General features: G+C 44.1%; 1 protein-coding gene across 5 annotated transcripts in view; it reads right to left on the bottom strand.

Moving 5' to 3' along the window:
- Positions 1 to 23381, bottom strand: part of DISC1 (DISC1 scaffold protein) — a 214112-nt gene extending 190731 nt beyond the window's left edge. For 4 of the 5 annotated variants that reach the window (XR_010371946.1, XM_064445697.1, XM_064445698.1 and 1 more), the window contains exons 1-3: positions 23252 to 23381; positions 4003 to 4148; positions 2561 to 3552 (exon numbers count right to left, since the gene is read on the bottom strand). Coding sequence is in view for 4 of the 5 variants with exons in the window: in XM_064445697.1 (XP_064301767.1) it covers positions 2561 to 3552; positions 4003 to 4036 (1026 nt within the window). In the remaining variant the exon portion in view is untranslated. Of the gene's footprint in view, positions 1 to 2560; positions 3553 to 4002; positions 4149 to 17579; positions 17784 to 23251 lie in introns of those variants that run through there. The other variant, XM_064445695.1, reaches the window with a different exon arrangement.
- Between the last annotated feature and the right edge of the window lie 420 nt (positions 23382 to 23801).

Raw genomic sequence — 23801 nt, 5'->3', positions numbered from 1 at the left:
CATTGCTATGCCAGCCACAGCCCAACATGGCTACAGTTACAACACTGAAAAGTGTTCTCTTATTAAATTCATACATGACCTGTACCAACCAAGCTATTATCAGCACTGAAAAAGGTAGATCCGGAGAAAGCAGCAGCATGTATTCTTACAGCCCAAAGCCTGAAAGTGCTTGGGAAAACATTTTCCAACACAAGAAAATCCATACTTTAGACATTCTGCACTTAGAAAAACTCTTTCATATTTAAATCCCTATATTGAAACTTTAAATTGCATAGAGAAAAATAGGTACAGGCAGTTAAAAACTTAGACACACTCAGTTATCGTGACTACACAATCAACACACAAATTAGGCACGACACTGAAATTAACGGTATCCCTTCTAAATATGGCCCATGAAAGTGGTCTAGTCAGAAAAGACCTATAAAAAACAAAGCCAGAAAAGAATAAGTAAAAAAAAAAAAATATGCTCGATTCGTAATAGGGTATAGGATGCCCTAGGTGGAAAAAAAAAGTAAACAAAAACGAACATTGTATATATTCCCCTTCATTCAAGGCTTTAGTTTATTGTTTTTCACATCCTGAAAGTCCAATCTTTTTTTCTCTGAGGCCAGCGAGGAAGGCGTAACATATCGAAGGGAGGCGCTCTGATTCATCACCATAGATTTTCTGTATTTTAGACCATATTCTGCAGTACAAATGGTTCACACAACACTTTTTTCATGCGTATGACACATAACAACCATCTATTCCGAGAGTACAGCTTTGCTGCTGTTTGCAGTGTTTATCCCATCACGCGCTCACAGTGGCAGGTCATTTAAAGTCTGCTTGGGTACCACGGCCCAGGCATGCCCACGGCAAACTGACTGATGCTGTCGCAGCAAAGCGCTTTCTATCTGCAGGCTGGTAAGATGTTTGGAGCTCAACTAATCAAAGAGCTGCTTCAGCGCGGCATGTCCTGTACATGTACAGTGTGATGGCCACTTTTTTTTTTAATAAGTACAGAAAAAGCAAAATTTTAGCAACTTTGGTATTGTCTCCTTTTCTTGACTGCAGTTGCCTTTGTTCCTTTCTGAAAAGTTTGAGACTTGCTCATTATCATTACAATAGGAAGATGCTTCAAATTAAACAAACACAGCTAACCAAGGGCAAAGACATCTGAGGGCACAAATCCCCAATTCTCCATGCAATGAATTAATGAATACAGAAATTAAGACAGCGATGTTTCTTTTGTACCTATCAAATAAGCATACTGAAAAGACAGAAAAATAATTTCCTATTTTGATTATGTTATATATTCCCAAATTTTCAGTGAATTAATTTCCCAAACCATCCCAGACTATGGGCATATTGTCATTGCAGGTATGAAGCCAAAGAAACTGCTCCATGTCAATGTGTGTGAAGTCTGTAAATAAGAGAACCTAGTTTGAGTCCTACATACATCTTCTATGAAAAGTAAATATTAGAGAGCATTGTAAGCCCAGGTCAGATGTCATGGAAAGTAAAGTAAGAAGATTAAGAAACTTTTATTCTGTCTTACCCAGACAGCAGGATTGTTTCCCCAGAGCAGGTTGCTTCCTCAGGCCTAAAGACAATACAGTGCATCTCAGCACGTATGTCTGAGCTGAGAAGTCACAAGAATCTGGGTTTCTGAAAGGCATCCCAGAAACTCAGGGCACTACTGAGACAATTAAAAAACCCAACCAAAGACAAAAAAACACCCTACCACCTACTCAGCGTATCTTGAACAAATTTGTGAAATCCATCATGTTCACATTAATCTCTGGGTTACTGCTTCCTGCACTCGCAGTAAAGCCAGTATTTGGCTCCTTATTGCAGGCAACCTCAGAATAGTTTCCCTCTGATGCCCACCTGCCATCCCAAAAACTGTATAACAAAACATAACTGATCCTTCTTCAGGTTTCCTCTCCCGCAAAGAACACAGTGGGTGAGACTGCCTGTACCTGTGGTAAGTACCCATATGTGCAAAAATAAAGACTCCTGACTCAACAGCTCAGTACTGCTCTGGGGTGGAAGGAAAAAAACAGAAGAAATGGTTCGATTTCCAGCTTGAGTTAGAGAGGGGAGAGTAACCATCTATTAGGTTATAGGCTACTTTCATACCGGCACCTCACCCCAACTTACACATTTCCAATTACAAAGTTTAGTGTTGTTAAATTATGGTACTTCACGAAAAGAGTTCTTGCCACCCCCAAATTTTGTACTACATGTACTCCAAACTGCAGACAAAACGGCCACCTGTGAAAGAAAACTGTATTCACTGAATTCAGAAACTAACGTGTGGCATACTAGAAATAAGAGGATCACAGTTTCAGTAGAACATAGGAATCGAGGTACTGCAACAACACCACTTTTTTTTTAAAGAACCAGAAAGAAAAGGAAACCAGTTGTCTCACTTTTATCATGCAGACCACTGCTGTAAACCTCTATGAATAAATGTCACAAAAGCCATTAATATCCCAACTCCTACATTAACTTTGGCACTACAAATACAAGTGTTTTGTGGGCCAGGAGGAATCAAAGATGAAGTGAGATAACTAACCTTTAATGTACTGCGATTGCCAAGCAGGCAGTCCCGTAGAACTGGTTCATATTTTTTTATGAAAGTATCCCAGTTATGGTCACTAACAGTAAAGCTACTTTCATAGCCTGAGGTGACAGAAGAACCAGCAGATGTGGCATCCGAGGAATCTGTAGAATATGAAAACGTTGCATCTGTATCTGAGAGAGAGACAGTCTCACAGTCCTGTAGTTTATCATTCGCTGTGGTCTCATTTTCATACACCAAATCCTCTCTGGACCTGGAGATACAATGCAAAGCTCGCAAGCGCTCATGAGTCCGTGCTGTCTCCTCTGGCTTCTGCACATTTCCTGCGGTGCTGGGATGCAGAACATACTCAGCTTCCTTGACGGCTGAGTTGCCTTCAGCATCGCTTACTCCAGAGGACAAGTTCAGGGAGAGCTGTATGAAGCTGAAACTTGAACTAAAGCTATCATGTGCACCAACAGCATGAGAACCGATATCTCTGTTTCGATATTCACAGTTGTTATTCACTTCTGCCTGATCCAAAGCGTACATGTTTTGAGGCTCGCTCACTATAGCGCTGTGGCTCTTCTGCCATGTACAGCATACAGCAGAAACACCTCCTTCGCTTGTTGCTGCAGCAGGATAAACCGGTATCACTGTGTTTTCCAACTGCGGGCTCTTGCAACACGCAAGATCTTTGCGGCTCCCTGGCGTATTTCCAGTAGCGGCCAACACTGTTATCCCATTAGCGGGAACTACAGCACTATTTGCAACTGAACTACAGTGTGAGGATTCAAAGTTATTTTTGTACTCTCTGCGTAGAGAGCAGTTCTCAAAGTCTCCACAATGCTGCCTCCCATGTTTGAGCTCTTCTGGGCTGAACGGCTTGCAGGCACCCGGGGACTGCAACTCTATCTGTCGCTGAGCTTCTGGCCTCATGTATCCAGGTCTTTTTGCCAGTTTCTTTTTATGAAGAGAGCTTGCCGGCGTTAACTGCTCCTCACCATCTGAGGGAGGGGGGATGGAGGGGGGAAAAAAGTCATTAAAGTGTTTCTGCAGTTTTCTAAGGCTTAACATATTGTAGCATCTGAAAATAACTGTTTCAGGAACCTCAAACAGCCCTTCGATTTCCATTTCGACAAAACAAAGACACTGACCATACTGCAGACAGGGAAGAGTTGTTAACCAGAGAACACTGTGTATTCATCCACTTTCTAAAGAGTTTGCGCCTGCTTTTCAGGAAACTCACTAACATAATCACATCCATCAGGACACAAACCTGGGTAAGGTGAACCACGTTATCATAGCAAAGCTCTGCACTCCATCCTCAATTCACTAAGGAGCACGCTGAAGCACAGACCTTGTTTAAGTCTCTCTGATCCAGACTGATTTTCAGACTTAAAAGCACATCTAGGATAGGGCTGAATCTGCATCAAAAGGATGAGAACCATACTCACAAAGAAATTTGGTGCATAATCTGCTGTTGCTCATGTCCAGTTTCTTGTGTTCATATCCACGTTTTATTAATAAAAGCCAGTGTTTCAGATTCTGCTTCCAGAGCAGATGCGACCCTGTAACACTCCATGGCTGCGTATCTGTCAGTCTAATGAGATATAAGTGTTCAGTTAGATTTACAGTACTACCCATTATCCAAAATGTGAAGTTAAAGGAAAAGTTTCGCATGTAGGACCATCAGTCCTAGAAAACTCATGTCACCATATACTTGCTAGCACTACTGTAGCATTAACATATTTAAGCAAGACCCTCCGCTCAATAGCCCAACTTCCCCACATATACCTTACTTAAATAGACCAAAAGATTAATTTGCTGCTTGCAGAGAGGAACAGAAAGAACCATGATAAAAAAGACATAAAGAACATTAAAAGTGGGAGATCAGAATGTGGTATCTTTGTTTTCTGTACATTCCTATAAAAAAAAATATTAGGGGTAAAAGATTACATAGTGACTGCTTTCAGTTTCTTGTGGATTTACTGCTAGTCAAAAGGTATTCCATTCTTCCATCCTGCACACAATCAATGGGAACAGAAGCTCTGCGCCACCATCCATTTTGTAACACAAAAACATGTTGACTGGACCTATTTGCCAGAATCCCCCTTCCAAGGGATCTAGTGACTAGCTGAATTACGCTCTCGTTTAGCTGCCCTCTACTCACTGAGACAGAATCAACTGCCAGAATCTCAGGTGTTAGAAATATTCCTACCATGCACACAGAGCTCTTCCAAAAACACAAGTTTCCAACAAAAATTCTCTTTACATGAAATATATTTAATATTCATCTCTAATCACAACCCTTTATCAACTCTAATAATCTAAACACCTCAGCAACGCCCAGCACAGGTCTCATACACACCTCACTACAGTGACATGCTACACAAAAATTTAAGCATTAGACCTGAAACTTCCCAGGAGACTTTTCCCAACTTTCACTACACTCTCTCCAAATAACCTTCAACAAAAGCAATTTGTACATTTTCCACATACTAGAATAGTGGCACGTCTCACCACGGGACTGCAGTTAAGCTTCTATATTCTGCTTCCTATCACCATAAATTAGAATACCCCAGCTGTCTCCTACGTTCTCTTTTGTCAGAGGAAAAATCATCAGAGAAACCAGAAATAAAAAAGGTCACCAAGTCCATCAGCCTGTCTACTACAAAGAGGTAGTGAAATGCTGTACTGGGAGTAATTTAATAGAATTCTTAACAAACAGGAACCGCTCTTGGAGTAAGGGAACAAAAATTGAACAAAATGTTCTTTAGAATTTAATTCTTTTAGTTTATACACAAAATAACAGCCTAAATTTGCCTTCAGCAGAAGAAATCAGTCATGCAGAAAAAAGTCATTCTAGGACTGGATATACTTTATCGCCATTTACAAAGGCTAGTCAGTCACAGGCCTTGTCTGCAAAATTGGAAAAGGTTCTTTGGTTTAATTAAAATCAGTTTAAAACTGATCTCACTAAATCACTGTGAATTTCTAAAGCAGACAGATAATTACAGCTTTTTAAACACCAAATTTAAACTAAGCTAACGCAAGCAAGGTTTAAATTGGCCAAAGCATTAGATATTTGCACCAAGTGAACTGGTTGTAATTCTAAACATTACTGAAGCCAAAGTGGTACAATTCCAGTATCCTGAACTAGTCCACACAAACCCCACGCATCTCTGCGCCCCTCCCCACATTTGCAGGTAACCCCCTAGTCAGGTTTACCATTCAGCTCCTTTATGGACTCCAGGTCTGCCTCCTGGCAAGTCCAGCAGCACAAGTCCCTCACCTGGCTACCAGAGCGGCACCACTGCGTGAATTATACTCAGGATTACAGTCCATGCCACGAGCCCTTCAGAGGATGCCACAAGGAGAGGGCTGCAGGTCCTTAGCCCCAGTGTAGCTGCACCTGAGCACAAGGCAGAGGAGGAGTAGGACGGACACAGAGCTGGGACCAGCACCTCAACATGAACACCCAAGCCTTCCCCAAGGTCTAAAGGAGGGAGGAGGTGGCTGCAGCCTGACCCCCAGCTCCAGCTAGAGAGGAGCTCCAGTGCCCTCAGCCATCATGAAACCCAGGCAGGACGCTACCACAGCTTTGGGTATACTGTTTGTTTGCAGTTTACCCTTCTGCCACGTGCCTTCTCTGAAGATTAGAATCATTTCAGCTGTTTATCATCACATATCTGAAATTTAGTTACAAATACTATTTTTCTGCTTAACCTCCTGACCATAGCTTGCTTTGTCTGCCCATCAGATACAGAAACCACCCTGAACCAAGTCAGCTAGCTTGCTAAAAAAAGACAGGCGTCAAATTTTTCTTTTAATTCTCCCAGTTTCAAGCACATCAAATAACTGATGGCAATTAACTACAAGAGTATCAAATTGGTACCTTGGAACACTGAAACAACTGAAGGTAATTAAAAAAAACCCTACACTATAGTGTGTCATGCATTGTATGAGACATGCTCTTAGAAAAGTCACAGATGGAAGAAGGGCCTTTCAATTGTAATATTACAAATCAACATTTTAAAAAAAATATGTTACAATCCTAGAAGATGATGTAACGTATATTCTAATCATGAATCATTAAGGCTGGAAAAGATCTCTAGGATCATCAAGTCCAACTGTCAACCCAAAGCCATACCCTGAAGTGCTGGGTCTACACATATTTTAAATACCTCCACGGATGGCGACTCCCCCACCTCTCTGGGCAGCCTGTGCCAATGCTTGACCACTCTTTCAGTGAAGGCATTTTTCCTAGTATCCAACCTAAACCTCCCCTGATGCAGCCTGAGGCAATTTCCTCTTGTTCTGTCACTAGTAACTTGGGAGAAGAGACCAACCCCCACCTCACTACAGCCCCTTTCAGGCAGCTACAGAGAGCGAGAAGGGCTCCCCTCAGCCTCCCCTTCTCCAGGCTAAACCCCCCCAGCCCCCTCAGCCACCCCCCAGCACACTTGTGCTCCAGACCCTGCCCCAGCCCCGCTGCCCTTCTCTGGACACGCTCCAGCCCCTCAAGGCCCTCCTTGTCCCGAGGGGCCCAAACCTGAGCCCAGCATTCGAGGTGGGGCCTCCCCAGGGCCCAGCACAGGGGCCCCATCCCTGCCCGGCTCCTGCTGGCCACACCAGTGCTGACACAAGCCCGGGGGCTGGTGGCCTCCTTGGCCACCCGGGCACTGCTGGCTCATGCCCAGCCGGCTGTCAGCCCCCACCCCCAGGGCCTTCTCCGCCGGGCACTTCCCAGCCCCTCTGCCCCAAAACTAACAGCTCAGAGCCAGAGCATGGAGGGGTGGAAGCCTATTGCTCTAAAGCAAAGCATGACCAGCAATGCTGTTACCATGCCTTAGTTGCACCAGTAAGATGCAAGAGGGAGAGCTGAAGCCAAAGAACGTTTCCTGCTGATGGAAAGAGCCCATTCTCTGATGCTAAAGGACAGCCGAACAGTAATGTAATTTGTTTTAGATAATCAGTCTTTGTTTTCAGCCACAAAAGTGGCAGTTCAGTTTTTTTACCAAATGCTCTAGTAGCATCTGTGGATGGACAGACATAACTACCTTACATTTTTGTAAGGTCCACTAGAATTTTACAAACCAGTACAGAAACTCTGAAGTGATTACTTCCCCGCCCCTGCTTTTAACACATCATGCAGAATGCTTGCAAGCTCAATAACTTCTCCCTGAAAGTAACTGAGAGATTATATACGCAGCTTTAAAGAGAGCTCAACTGTCCAAATACACCTAATGTTACACACAGTTGATATTAATCGAATAAATTATTCTTCAGAGCATTCGTGGCTGTTAACTATGGTGTGGAGGAAAAGATACTTGGTCATACTCAAAGCCAACTACCAAAGCACTGCTCGAAGCAATTTCTGTAGTGCTGCTTCTGTTAAGGAAGCCTTAAACACCTGTATTAAACTGTATGCAAACAAACTGAATGAGAGGAATATATTTTTACAAAAACATAGACACACACAAATGTTTAACATGTCAGTAACAAAAATGAACCTTTCTTGGTGAATAATCAATCTGACATAACCATAACCATTACTGTTCAGTTCCTACCTCACAAAAATATGTAAAATGTTGCAGGTTCTAAGTAGTTGTATTTTGACTCATTTTCTGAATTTCAAAGATACCACAATATACTCAAAATAAGACAGCACCGATCTCAGCACAGCCTATGTTAAAACAAACCAGCACCACCTCTTTATACAAGCAAGCTTTTAAAGAAAGTTACTTTTGAATTAAGATTTTTATAACTCTTAACATGCAAAGGTCTCATTCAGCTTTTTCATCTTACTTATTTTTATTGACTATACTTCGATTTATCTAGCATTTTATAAAGTGTATCTATAGAAGACAAGCAATGGCTGAAGCTACATTATATTTTATACCACTTACAAATTATTTCCTCACCAAGGGTTCCTATGTTGCAGGCTAGGCTCAGTTATTCAACTGGTAAATTTCCAAGACATCACAAGATATTCTCTGAAGTCATTAAATGCATGTTAGTTTCTATTCTTCATTTTTAAAAAAAAAACACACACTTCAGAGACATCTTGCCATGGTTTAACCCCAGCCAGCAACCAAGCTGCACCCAGCCGCTCACTCACTGCCCCCTTGCTGGGATGGGGGAGAGAATCGGAAGGGTAATAGTGAGAACACTCATGGGTTGAGAAAAGGACAGTTTAACAGGGAAAGCAACAGCTGCGCGTGCAAGCAAAGCAAACCAAGGCATTCATTCCCTCCCTCCCATGGGCAGGCAGGAGCTCAGCCATCCCCAGGAAAGCAGGGCTCCATCACACGTAACGGTTACTTGGAAAGACAAACGCCATCACTCAATGTGTGTGTCTCCCCCAGCTTTCCATGCTGAGCATAATGCCATATGGTGTGGGACACCCCTGGGGTCAGCTGGGGTCAGCTGTCCCAGCCCCTCGTACCCCCTCAGCCACTCGCTGGTGGGGTTCTTATCTAAGCCCACAAGTTTTCTTACTTTGGCCCTTCCAATTCTCTCCCCCATCCCACTGGGGTGGGGGGAGCGAGCGAGTGGCTGCGTGGTGCCTAGTTGCTGACTGGGGCTAAACCACTACAGCACCTTCAGCACGGTCAATGACAGAAGACACTTAATTTCCCCACAAATATCCAGCCCAGTTTGTTTTAAACCTGTGAGTATAATTCTTTTTAACTTATAGTTAAATAATCAGGAATTATTTATCCATTTCCCAAAGAGGCAGGAGGACACACAAGTTGCAAGCCTACTGAGAACATCGACAATAGAGAACAAATGTTTATTTTGGGAATTTGTGGGGGTTTTTTTAAGGTTTGTTCTTTTTCTTCCTGGGGAAAAAAACTTTTTGTTCCTAGTCTCAGTGCAGAAGTCTGTAGAGGCAGTCCATGCAAATGTCTCAAGTGAAGAGAACACTCTGGTTCTTTCAGTCAAGATCTGAAAACAGCTTTAAATATTACACAGAAATAGGGGAGCAAGGATTTTGCATAGAAACTGTGAAGTTTGGCTAGGCCCTAAGATAATTAGCAAACACTTAATGGGTTTGCAGTCGTATCCCATAAAAGTATTTCACCAAACATGCATGTAATTATGAAATTAGTACACAGCAGTCCTTTTCAAGAATGGTCTATTTAACACACCACACTTCTCTTTCATCACTCTGTCTCCGGAGTGACAGTGTGGATTCCCACTACTTCTGCTCAGTCAGATCATCTACGGCAAGACTCCAATATAAAACTCATCGGGGGGGGGAGGGGAGAGAGGAATTTTAAAAAAAAAAAAAAAGAAGAGTGAAGTGTGAGAGCACAGTGACAGCAGTCAATTTCTAATTCAAGCACAGTTTGAGCGCTCCAGCTTGGAGATTTGAATTTTTAATTTCACCAAGAGAGTGGGTTCCAAATTAAGCATCTGATGCACAGTCAGTCTGAAACCAGAATTGAGTTTACTGAAATAGAAAGTAATTTTCTCTTAACAGCTCAGTAGCGATCATATATAATGAAAATAAAACAATGTGGCAGTTCCTATATTGCCAAGGGTGAGGAGTCAGAATGCTTTTAGCTTTACAATTTAATATCAAAGTCCCAGGACAAATGCTCCTCCTTTGCCTGCTGAAGGAAGTTTACCTTACAGCCCCAGTCAGGCTGTCAGGACTCGATGTCAATGCTGTCTAGACAACAATGGAGCTCCAGGCATCAGGAAAGCTGAGCAACAGCTTCCCACAGAAAGCACAGCACCTCGGGATGCAGCTTAAATACAAGATACTGCAAAAGCCAGGCATGGTGTTGTGGTTTAACCCAGCAGGCAGCTAAACACCACATAGCCATTTGCTCACTCCCCCCCAAGTAGGACAGGGGAGAGAATCGGGGCAGGGGGACGTAAAATGCATGCTTTGAGAAGACAACTTTGAGAGGAAGACAGTTTAATAGGAGAGAAAAGGAAGGGAAAACAATAATGATTAAAAAATACCAAGCAAGTGATGCACAATGCAACTGCTCACCACCCGCCAGCCGATGCCCAGCCAGTTCCCGAGCAGTGGTCACCAGCTCCCCCCAGTTTATCCACTGAGCATGACACCATATGGCATGGAATATCCCTTTGGCCAGCGTGGGTCAGCTGTCCTGGCCGTGCCCCCCCCCAGCTTCTCGCTGGCAGGGCATGAGAAGCTGAGAAGTCCTTGACTAGTGTAAGCACTACTTAGCAACAACTAAAACATCAGTGTGTTATCACCATTATGCTCATCCTAAACCCAAAGCACAGCACTGTACCAGCTACTAGGAAGAAAATTAACTCTGTCCCAGCCAAAACCAGGACACACGTACACAAACTGCAGTTATGGCAATGCACGGGACACAGCACCCATCTGTAGCGAGGAGGCAGGCAAACGAGAAGCACTGGTCCCTCAACCCACTCCCCCAGAAAGAAAATTTCAGGGCTTTGCATGAATCCCTGCAACTCTTTATGCTCCCACAAAGTTTCTGTACTCTGGTATTCTCTGCTCTTTGCAGCAGCCATTGTGCAGATTGTGCTTTTCCTGACTCTGAGTGGCGAGATGATTCTCAGCTGAACCTGTGAGGCACAGAGTGCAGCACTGCTCTCATCTCTTCAACAGCTACGCAGACAACTTCAGGTAATGAAAGTCCTTGCTAAAGGCCAGCAGATTACTCAGCATCACCAGTCTGTAGATGGTGAGGGGTCAACCTTCGTGCTCCAGCAAGCCGAGTGCAGTTCCCTTAGAGACCTACACTGGTAAGCATGAAAGATGCACATGATATCCTGTTTGAGATCTTCGGTGAGAATATGGCTCAGCCCTTACACAAGGCTGTAGACGGACACAGCAGAAGTTGGAAGGTTGTTTTATTGAGCCTGGGAACACAGAAGTGAAGATATCAGCTACACCCTTTCCCTCTAGCATGGGGAGAAAAGTAGATGGTTTAGGTGAAATTCTAAGATTATCTTATGAAGAAGCATTATAGCAGATATTGCTGAAATTGCAGCAGAATACTAGCCATGGGCATGAACATCTCTCTTCCAGAGGAAATCACAGCTCCTTCTAAATTAGGTGGGACAGAACTCACTCCACCTAGAGCAAGAAGATATCTATAAAAAAAAAAAACACCACATATACACAAACACAAGAAAACCCACACAACAACGACAACAAGAAGAAGTAACATTCCAGGAAAGAAGAGAGTTTCCTCTCTGGAAGGTAACTGCATTGAATTACAGAATTTAGCAGATGTGCCAGCACAGATCAATGACGGCAACTGACACAGAAGATGAGAAGCCTCAAGGGCTGGAAAGCACTCAAAGGCAGCACCCACCAGTGCTAGAGAGCTAGCAGTCCATACCTCCACAAATAAGAGCCCTGGCATTAGAGGCCAAACTTGGTATTTTCTACCCACGTCATCAGGTATTGGAGGAACACTGCCTCCATAACCAGGCTACCGGAGTGACAACTCACACAAGATCTGAGCGACTGCCTACTCAGCTCCAGGCAGGAGCCAAGAGTTACCCCATGCATCTCACACCATGACTGGAGATGAAAGGCTCAATGGGACCAAGGACTGCCTTCACGTAGATTCAAAAGCCATGCCCACTAGAGGCAGATAAGGATCAGGGGATATAGTCAAGCAGCAGTTAGCCAGACCCCATGCTGAGGGAGGACATGATCAACACTGACAGATCTACTTTGACTGTCATTCACTCTTTTTTGTCTCCATCCCAACTCTGCTGATACCAACGTTGCACATGCTTTCCACTACCCCCATCAAGCCCTCACGTCTTTTCCACCAACTTCTCTTCTTGGTCCCCAACTAGTTCTCACAAACCAATTGCTCATTTCTCTTAGAGTAAGTGAAAAAGTTGAACCAGAAATCTTTCCAATTGCTGCCCTGGACCTTTGACCAAACTGCATGGGTCACACTTAACGCTACACAGTCCAGAGTGATAACCATCCACAAAGCTCCCAAACAATGTTCAAAGCCACACAGAGAGACTCTCTTCCCCAGTATCACCCCTCAATACCACCCCTTTGGTCCTTTTCGGTTTACCCTTCTTGTCACAACCCCAACCAGCACAAGCCTCCCCCAGACCCCTAGCAGCATTCTGCTCACAACAGCAAACGTGTATCAACTTACCTCCAAATATCCTCCTCGCGTGAGCTTCCAGGGCCCCAGCTCCCCAGTCCCCACAGACCACTCCATCCCTTCCCAGGTGGAGAGCCTTCCTGCTTCACAATCCTTGCCAGCAGGGCTAAGAAGTTTCTAGGCTTCTCCAGGTGCATTTAAAAGGAGCCCAGCCCCATTTCAGCTGTATCCACTGATTTCATCACTTGACTCCAGGTGCTCAGCCTTTCAGCTACCAGGACTTCAGCCAGTTCTTAGGGCTCCTGTTACCTCTTTCACAGCGCACACACACAGTTTGTTTGAGCATCTAAACCAAACCCTGCTCTAAAGGCACACTGGCTCCTTTCATCCCCTTTGAGATCATCTCAGTGAAAGCACTCTTGTAAGAGCTTCTTTCCTGTGAACAGCAGTGATTTACAGTCACATCTAGGAAATCAAGACAATTACCTGCCACAATCTACTCTGACAGTCTCCCTGGGCTAACATATATTAGCTAATAATACAGGTTATGCTTATTAACATATGCCTATGATGCTCAACAAAAGCTCAGCAGATTTTTGCCAGAGGTTTTTTAGCTTATTTCTGTCACACTCTATTTGTAATTCACTTAAGTATTCCTACCTAAGTACAAGGCCATAGGATCTGCCACCTTTCATTGAACCTTACATGTATGCTTTTATTACCCAAGTAAATTAAAGCACAGCACTAATCTTCGAAGAAATTGTACCCTTACGTGAGATAGCTTGCAAATGTTTGAGTGACAAGGACCGTGTATGATTCTGTAATGAAACAAAGTCCTAAGCAAAATACTTCAAGTAAAAAAAATAATGAGAAGTAAATGCAAAAATCAGACTGATCTTTCAGAAATAGTCTCTGTATTAAAAGAAGATTGTCTTGAATAAGATAATGAAACAGTTTGTCAGGTCAACATATTCTGGATTCAGCTTAGCATTTTAAATTTATAAAACAGGTGCAGATTGTACCATATGGTGTTAAACTTGCACACCTGAGAAGATCTGCTTCAGTAACACAAAGCTTGGTAGAGGAAAACTTTGAATGTCATTCAAATTGTTTTCCACACTAAATAACTTTTTTTTATTATTTTTTACTTGCTTTAGAAAACCTGAATTCAGAATCCAGGATTAGCAGGGTCTGTGCAAGGTAGCTCAGATTTGCCTATCCCTTTCAGCTGTATGGGACAGGCCCCTGGGTTATATTAGCATAGTAGCAGCAGGGGATTTCTTCTCCTGCTTCTTTCAGGTTTACACACAGTATTCCTGACAAATATTATTATTAAAAAGTAGCAGAGAGAACTGCTGTACCTTCCTTCCAAGGAAAGCAATGTGTTTTCCAAGACATTTGGTCTCATCAGTCCTGAGGTACAGCAGTAATCTGATGTGTTAGTCTGTGGTTGAAGCAGCCCACGTGAGAAGCTACACAACTTACCCAAGTTGCAACATGCCCAAGACAAAACTAAGCACTTAACATAGGAGTCCTGAAAGAGAGCTCAAAAAAGAAGTATTTTCACTATAAGAATACACCTAATGCGTTGTACTTTTAGAATCCTGTGTTCACCAAAAAGATTGGAGATTTAAAAAGCAGCATTTAGATAGAATCTTAATATTCTCAAAACTATCAAACCTTAGAGTCATGGATCGCCCCCCAAGGTGCTATTCGTGCTATTTCGTGTGGGATTCTGTGCAGTGAAGTTTCACTGGAAACTTCAGGTTTAACTTACATTTTCACGAGAAATTTGAAGCAAATACAAACATCATATTTAGATGACTCATTAAATTATCTATGACTTCTGCCTGCCTATGTTTTTGTAGTCCAAATCTAAACAAGTCTATACTAATCTATAGATCTGATACAGGAAAGTATATTTATAAAATATCTGTATCAAGTAATTCCACCAGGACAGTCCACAGACAGAAGTTCACTGATGAACTCCTTTGATTTCCAAGTGAAACAGTGCTACCTTTAAACTGGATGCCTTTTAAATCGTCTACTGACTAGGGGGAAAGGAAAACTCACAGTATTTCAAAGGTACTTGCAAAAGTTTCACAACCTAAAAAGCATCCTCTCCCTCCAACCCTCAGTGAGCAGGAACATCTTGCACGAACAGCCTCACAAAACAAAGAGGTGCCAATAAAACTGTGAGAGATACTGAGAAGACACATGGATTTTCATTTCTGTACAATAAAAGTGTCATAGTGCTTTACGGAACAAAAACATATGAAATGTCTTAAACTTAAATTACCTTACAGTCTGAGTCATAAGCAAGGACTTCCATACCAGAGAAAGCCATGAAGACAGAACTAAGGACATCTTTAAGGTTAGAATGCCCTCTTTGGGTATAAAGATATATTTGCAGCAACAGTAAGTTTCAGCAAATGCAGTGTTATTTTATGCCGTAGGAAGGAAAGTAAATCAAAGAATGCCAAGTGTGCTAGTCTAAAACTTTTAAAGATGTTATAAATGGCATCCCATTACCCTCTACTAGCAACAACGTTCCTAAGGTGCTACATACCGACAGTGACGTTAACAGCAATCTGCACACAGGGGTAGGACAAGAAAGAGATGCCATAACTTAAAACAAGAGAGGCTCAGACTGGATACAAAGAAAAACTTTTTCATCCTGAGGGCAGCCAAGCAGTGAAGCAGGCGGCCCAGAGGCTGTGCAGTCCTTGGAGGTTTTCAAGGCCCAACATGATGAAGCCCTGAGCAACCTGGCCCAGCCTCAAAGTCAGCCCTGCTTTGAGCAGGGAGCTGGACCAGACTTCCTGAGCTGCCCTCCTACCCAAACTGTCCAATCATACCGCTAAGTTTTAAATACAGATCTCGGGATTTGGAGTATTCCACTAGTTATTGATACATACAACAGAAGTTCAAGAGTTTCATCTGTGCAGATGCACCCAACTTTGCAAGAAAGCAATTCATCCGATTAACTCCACAAAGGAGTCACAAGGAAGTTAGTAAATAATAGATTCATCACATCCTGGAAGCTGGAAACAGCTCACTTTCTATGAATAAAATTAAGAATAAAGTTCAGTACTTGAAATAACTAGGTTCCCAACCAGCATTTAAGCATCCAGCATTCATGCACACAGAGAGAAATCACAAGCTTCAATGATGGTCGGTGCCTTAAGCAAGACAGACCCAGTAAGGCATAATAACAGAGGAACTCCTATTGTTCCACAGCAGCAGATCTTTAGTAGTTAGCCTGTGACTAAATGATGCTCATGAGAATCAATTAAACGTCACTTTGATCTACTACAGTTACTTCACAAAATGCTTATTACTGAGGCTTTTTTATTCGCTGTACAAACATTAGAGAGAATTTCTCTCAAGGCATTATTCAGTTTGCAGTATTAAAAAATATTTTGATACCTTTTCCTAGACTGCTTGCGAATTGGAGGACAAGATGAAGCCACCAGCTAGACTGTACCTTTCAAAAACTGGTGCCAAGGGCATTATACACACTCACAAGAAAAAAAAAAAGTCTAACATCACCTCTGAACAGCTGCAACAAAACCTGCCTCTCGCACAGATTTCCTGGCAAAGGAAGGAGGAAGACCACCTCTGCCCAGGCAATACTGCCTCCACCTTACCCAGTCAATGAAGTCTAATTATAACATGGGCACGGAAAAAGGCAAACCTGAACACTCGCCATGCAGCTGTATCAGGCAGCCGTAACCATGCCACAGACGTTTATGTTCTGTAGAATCATACATCATCCTGAGCTGGAAGTACGTAACTGAGTGCACAAATACAGTTATTTCTATATCTCCTCTTATCTTTCTTGGTTTTATTTAGAATTTAAGGGATTTCTGGGGCTGGTCTTTTTCTTCTTCCACTGCTTTGCAACGTTGGTGTTTAAAATACATACACTGGCTGCTACACAGAATTCCTTAGAGTAGCCTTAAGCATTGCCTTTACCTGGTCTGTTTGGGTTTTTATTATTATTACTACTGTTATTATTCCCTACTTAGCTCCCTGCACTGTAATCTTCCTCTTTAAAACTTTTCTCATATACAATATCATGATTTTCAAGTCATTAGAGATCATTTTTAGACAGCTAACATGTAGAACAACTGCTCCTAAGAAGATACCTGGAAGACAAACAGCAGCCCTATGTACTTCTTTTATGGCTTGCACTGGACAGTCATACTGGTCTTTCAATATTAAAGCCACAGCCACTCTGAACTTGCTATGGCCACACTTAACACCAAGGCTTCCAACTTAATGCCTAGGCAAAGCACACAGAATTCCACCACTAAGACCTGGCAGTGCAGAAAGTGGTAACATAAGAAGTGTGTGTGTCTAGATCCCATAGAAAGGTTTGGGCCCCCATCAAGAAATCCAGCGCCACACAAGCTCACCAGAAACACAGCAAAAGCATTGCTACACACCATTATCACTACTTATAGCAAAGCTAAAGTATTTTTAAATTATGTTAATTTGGAATGTGAATGGCACGAATATACACAGCCTGTTCAACACAGCAAAGATGAAAAACCTTACCAGCCGTACTCTGAGGGATAAACTGAAGGCCCTGAAGAACAACAGGGCATGCCAGCAGATTTCACAAAGGGCAATCAGAAGTCCTACGCACCGTTCTTCCCAAAAAGTCACACAGGAAAAAAAACAACAAATATACTTCTAAAAAACTAAGCATTGTAACTATACTCAAGGCAGGCAGAGAACACCTCCTCAGCTAACATGAACCAGTTCCTAGCTTGGCCCTGGAGCAGATGATCCCACGGAAAATTCTGTCATTGACAAAAGCTGGCACTGTAGCAGGAAAATTCCCAACCTGCTAAAAGAACAAATACCCTACTGCTCGTGCTCGCTGCATGCGAGGGATGAAGCGGGACCTGGTCTTTTCTTACCTTACAGCAACCAAAGACCACCCGAGAAGCAGGATTCTCCCCCCACCTTCGTTCTCACAGGGAGCAGCCAGCGAGCCCCGGTGCACTGCTCAGAGGGAACCATGAACTGGAGCAGCCCTTCTCACAGCCAAGTCTGTACAAGACCCCAGCAGACCACGAGCATGGGAACATTGCAGCAGCTGTCTCGCCACAACCACGTTCAGATTTCCCAGGGAAACAGGAAACGCAATACCTATTGATTATTAACTAGTTTGGCACAACGTAGCAAAACCACACAGAGGAACAGCTGCACTGGGCAGCCAGGCTCTTCTCATACAATTTCAACGCGAGGGTCTCAAGATTTTCACTGCTCTACACAAATAAAAACATGCTGCTCTCCTAACTGAGGGTTCTGGCAGGACGGCAGCAAAGCTTCAGCACGGTGCCCTGCCAAAACAGTGCTGCCCCTCCGCAGCAGCAGCATAGCCTGGGACCATCCACGGTGTCCGAGAGCACCTCATGCCCCTGAGACCCCACGCCACTACTCATGGGTACACATAGGCACCCATTCCTTGACGCTCCCGCTGGGAGCTCAGCAACCACAAAGATGTTAAAATCAAGGAAATCTAGCTACAGCAATGCAAAAGGCCACCAAACTCAGGAGTTGTCTGTCCCACTGTCCTGAGATTGGTATGCCTATTGCTCTTCAAGAAAAGAGCTGGGAACACAGAGCATCCACAGCTCGGCTCCCGCAGATCACAGCCTGAGGTATTAGTACAAACGCTGACATGTTAATACACTGCTCTAGAAATGGCAACAGCCAAGCCCCAGCAAACAGCTGTGCTGCCCATTCCCCCCATCACCTGGGTCTCCACGGGCCATTAGCAACAGGAAGCACCTGGACCTTCACCCAGCCCACAAAATTCAACCTTGTCCCTGCCTCAGTAACCAAAACCCTAACTGAGAAGGGAAAGCTCTTGTCCCCAAAGCTGTGCTCTCCAACAACAGGGGAAAAGAAGCCCTTCCTGACACCGTCAGCTTAGCCCTTACAACAAAAAGTCAGGTATTTTATGGAGCTGAGGCTGCCTGGATTTACCACACTGAATAGACTTGGTAATGCTCCTTCCTTGGAGCCTCAGGATGTTTCTCTGAAATAAAACATCTGTGCGTGCGGGAAGGGGAACCACAGGAATCAGATAGCCATAACAAGAGAAAAGCCTGCGGCTATAAGCATTTGGCCTTGCAAGTAGTATCCACCAGCACTGTTCCAGGTGCCTGTCTCTCTGCAGTAGCGATAATCCATAAAACCAAGCTGGTATGTCAGTGGAGAGGATACTTACCATCACATCATTAAAGATGGGAAACAAAATACTTTAAGTATCCCACTAAAACACCAAGGAAGCAGGTTACTATCAGGAAAAAAACATCCTTCCACTTCCCAAGCTTTCTGGAGACCTTATGTTTTTCCAAAAAACAAAACCAAAAGACCCTAAGAATGGGTTCCTACAATGTTGTTCAAAATGTACTTTTCAGACCCAAAGGCCTGACAGCATATCTAAATTCTAAGTAGGGCCAGGTAGATGAGCTGAGCTAGGGACTACTCTGCTCACCCCATCAATCACCAAAATTGTGAAGCCACTGTCAAACTTCATTACCTACAGGCACCTTGATATTGATACCAAATCCTGGTTCCTGCTTCTCCCACAGATACCCACCCTTTCATTCTTACTCAGTTCTACAATACTCATGGTCAACCTCTTGACTTTTCACTCCGCAGGTTGCCTCAGAGTTACTCTGCTAAGAGATTTTCCTCTGGAATGGTTTCCTGCCCCACTGACCTCTCAGCCCAGTAAAAGAAACCTTTCAACCAGAGCCCCCTAAAACCCTCCAACCAACGAACTCTTCGGCCATTGCAGAGAACAGGGAAAGTTCACACACATCCCGTTCGTTCTGCTCTTAGTTTCAAGCAGCCACTTCTTCCACACAGCTCTTTTCCAAGGAGATTTTTATCATCCAAGCATTAATACGCTGTGTTTAGCAAACTACTGTTACATTTGCAGTTCTGGTTCAGGTACTGTTTGATCCGATCTATAGATACAAATAATGCACACACCTTTAAAGCAAAAGGAGCTAGCAAAGCACTATTAAGAAAATTCATTTTTCCACTTTCCATCCTTAATTCTGAGCACACAGCTGTTGACGTACTAAATATTTACTTTTCGAGGTAAAATTAAACATTTTTACACTTGTTACAAATAAACATACTGACAGAAGTCAAAAAGAGCATAGTAACTAGACAATTTGCTCAGGGTCACACAGCTAGCACACCTATTTGTAAGGCAGCAAGAGAGGAAGGAAAGGGTGGAGGGGGTAGGAAAGAATAGAAAGTGCCACCGATCACACTCATTAGGCAGCAGGGTCCCAATCAGTAATTTATCGCACAGAGACAACAAGAGATGTATATGCTGGAAGGAAGCGTGGCTATAAGATGAAGGAGGGTCTGAAACAGATCCCGCAGCATTTTACAGTACGTACAAAGGGGTGGCAGAATCCAAATGCCGCATGCCCCAAAGGAATCCCACTGAACAAAGAAACCCCACTTGAGGCAAGCACATGATCTCACCGCTCTGTCTGCAGACTTCAGATTAGTCATTAAGCCACTTTACATTCTCAGCATCAATAAACAGGGAAGTAACTCCATGTCAATAGCTAATTCAATTTCCATACAGAAAACTCATGTTCAACAAACAAAGTATGTCGATAGCAGATCTCAGCTTCCACAGCAGAAGTAGCTAGGAGGCTTGGTAAAGAAACATTTCTCCCTGAAAGCATTTTTCAGGTGAGCAGTTAATGGAATCTGTGCCTATATGCTAAAAGAGAAGAAAAAAGAAAATTAAATGGAGTGTTAAATAGTTAACGTTACACAGAATTAAGTAAACACCTCCAAATAAGGGAACTACCGTGCTCAACATAGGCACAGTAGCCTTTGTTCAGTGCCAGAGGGCCAAGTTTTGACTCGTGTGACTGCTGATTTACAAAGGGCACATTCATCCCAAATACATAAGGGGTTTGCAGCACTTTTCCTTCAAGAATATTGACTAGTATTACAACATACCCCAGGCTCAATCCTAATCTAAGTGACACAGCATGAAAGGGCTGCTCTCTGGAAAAAGACACAAGATGCTAAGGATGTACTTGGAAATCACTATGGCAACTCCACAGGTTCCTTTCGGTTCACCTTCGAGGCCAATACTCCAAAGGAGGTAAGAAAAACCCCTTTCCGCAGGAGTCATTAATATGTGTTATGGCCGAAAACAGAAAAGGCCGCAGCCTGCCTGCAGCTCAATTTGGGAAAAAAAAAAAAAAAAAAAAAAAAGGTTTGCTCAAGGAAACCAAATGCTAAAAATGAAAAAAAATCATAACTCCCGATGAGCGCTCAGGAGGTGTTACACACTCCAGTAAATCTCATTTGAAAGGTCAGGTGGTTCAGTAGCTGTTGGAGGCCCTAGTTGTGGTGAGCAAAAAAAGCCTAGCAGAGTGTGCCTAATTTGTGAACAAAGTCAGAATTAACCTTTAGGGTTTTTGCTTTGTGAGTACAAAACATTGTTTGCAGTGCTTTCTGTCTTTCTGTTCGTCACAATTAGTTTATCCTGGTGCTAATAAATCCTCTTTGCTTACACGGCCCCACTACAATTCCAGCAGCGGCAGCTTAGGCCCAAACTTTTGACTTCACTTTACTGAAGAGAACAAAGGCTGATTTATCTAAATTTAAAGAGGGAGGAAGCCAGCAGCAATACAATACTTGTCTCTGACATCTCCTTAGATTACTGCTGCACTGGAATCATCAGGATGGTGTATGAGAGCAGGTTATTTTTACTGCCCAATCTCCAGGAACTTTGATAGTGTAAGCACTGGGGAATAAGAAAAAAAAGACATACTTGGACATAGTCTTAATCTTAAGTGAACAAAACACTGTTCATAAGCATCTAAGGGTTCATTTACATTCCCTCAACCCATCATGACCACAACATTTTAAGTGACCACAAACCTCTAAACTCAGCTTTTTTCTCTTTCAATCAAGTATTTATTTTAAACAGCCCTACTTCTCAGTTTCATAAGCGCCTAAAAGCCCTATCAATACTAAAAACCTACTGTAGCTTCAACTGGAAGACCACTCTCAACACCTTCTCAGAAGGAACCACAAGAACTTTAACTTCAGCAATGAGATGGGGAATATACATAGAACATAATTAAAGGGACTCAGTATTTAAACAAGAAAATTTAATAAAGTAGAACTTCTCCCATTTTCATGAGTTACTGTAAGGCCAAGTGCAAATTAGCAAATCCACGAATAAATATGAAAGGACTTATCTGGATGTATATCTGGATGAAACCAGAGATAATGCATCCCAGTGTTCTCTGTTCATGTCTTTGAAAACTCTCATTGACTTTTAATTACCAGTTTCGCTTGCTGGTATATGTTCTGCAGCATATTTTGTAAAAGCCTTTATAATAAAAGCACTTCACTGCAGAGCTCTTAAATCAGTATTCAGAAGCATAGCAAAAAGTTACTCAAGCAGTTGTACGCAAAGATTACCATGGATTACCAAAACATGAATGAGCTGTTTTGTATTGAAACGTTGGCAAGGACAACTGAAGTGTTTGCAGAAAGTCTTGCTGGACTTAATGGAGCTCAGAGAACCGGGTATCCCAAACAACCCAAAGGGCAGACGACACACCTGGTGAGCAACACGCTTCTCCTGGGAAAGGTGAAGTGTTGGGGTTTTTTTTCCCCAGAATTTCCCCACAGCTCCAGGTATTCACCAGCACCAGCGCAGGTAACGCGGGCAGCCCTAGCTCGGGCCGGCTGATGCCTGCTGCTCTGAGGGACGAGAAGGAGGGCAGTTCATCCACACTAGAGGTCACGGTCTTTTAAAACTCAGCTATTTGTAAAAGTATATATGCATAGCTTCTCCATTAAGATGGGAGTTTCCTTTTACTTGCTTTAAACCAAGTTTAGAGGTATTATATGGGTGACTTTTCTAAGAGTACAGTTACTTCCCTCTGCAGTTGGTTATTCAGAAAGAGATATATATATTACACATCTGTTTCAATATAACTGCTTCCACACTGGCAGAGGCAAAATTAGAGGATCTTTTGAGTTAAAAATTAATAATAATAATGTTATTTCAGTGCTGTAACACGGCTTCCTAGACTACATTTACAGTGAAATAAACAGTAAGATCGCTGGGGAGTTAAAAAAAAAACACATTTAAACACTCCAAAACTTTCGAACTACGAACTGAAAGATCCGTATTTTTTAACCTAAAAGCCCTAAAATCCCCCTTGTTCAACACGACTCCCCCGCACCAAGAGTTGCCAGCCCTCCCCGCCTGAAGGCAGCGTCCGGCCGAGCCGCCCGGCCCCTCCAGCGGGAGAAGCGCCGCCGGCCCCGGCCCCGTCAGGGCTCAGCCTCGCTCCCCCAAGACCCCCACTCGTTCGCGGGCTTGGCTCGGCGCCTCGCACCCGTTCCAGCGCTCCGGCCGGGCACCTGGCGGCGGGAGGGGGGGAGAAGGGGGGGAGAAGGGGGGGATAACGGCGGAGTTCCCCACCGTTCCCCCCCTCTCCCGCCGCCGGCCCGGCCCGCCCTTCCCTCAGCAGCCACCGGGTCCGCTGGTCGCCCCCCCGCTCACCTGAGCTCGCCGCCTCCCCCCCGCCGCCGCGGCGCCGCCTGTCGGTACAGCCCGGCCGGGTCTGCGGCCGCCACATCCAGACCCCCCCACACACTCACACCCTCCTCCGCCCCTCAACCGGGGCGGAAAGCCGCGATGGCTCCGGCCACTCCCAGCCGGGGGCGGTCCGCAGGCGGCTCCACCGCCCCGGGGAGGGAGAGAGCCGCGGGCGGGCCCGGCCTGGGACGGGGTGTTTCGGGTCGCGGCGGGGCGGGAGGAGCGGTTGGTGGCAGGGCTGTTCTCAAGGCGGAGGCCCGGGCGTGGAGCCGTGCACAGGCTCAGAGAGCAAGGGTCCTTCAGGCCAAGGCGAGTCCCTGCTTCTGTAGCGATCTAAGGCTGTCCGGCCTCTGTCACGCCAGGTCTGCAGGACACCGGCGTTAAGTTAGGAGGGAAGGCAAGGCAACTGCTGTCCCACTCCCCATCTGCATCAGCTCGAAGGGACCAGGGCAGCCGAAGAGCCGCCTCTGCCACACATACAGAGGTGTACGGCCTCCCTCATGTGCGTCCTGGG

This window comes from Phalacrocorax carbo, chromosome 3 (genome assembly GCF_963921805.1).
Source record: "Phalacrocorax carbo chromosome 3, bPhaCar2.1, whole genome shotgun sequence".
Classification (NCBI taxonomy): Eukaryota; Metazoa; Chordata; class Aves; order Suliformes; family Phalacrocoracidae; genus Phalacrocorax; species Phalacrocorax carbo.
This window is presented reverse-complemented; position numbering and strand designations above follow the sequence as displayed.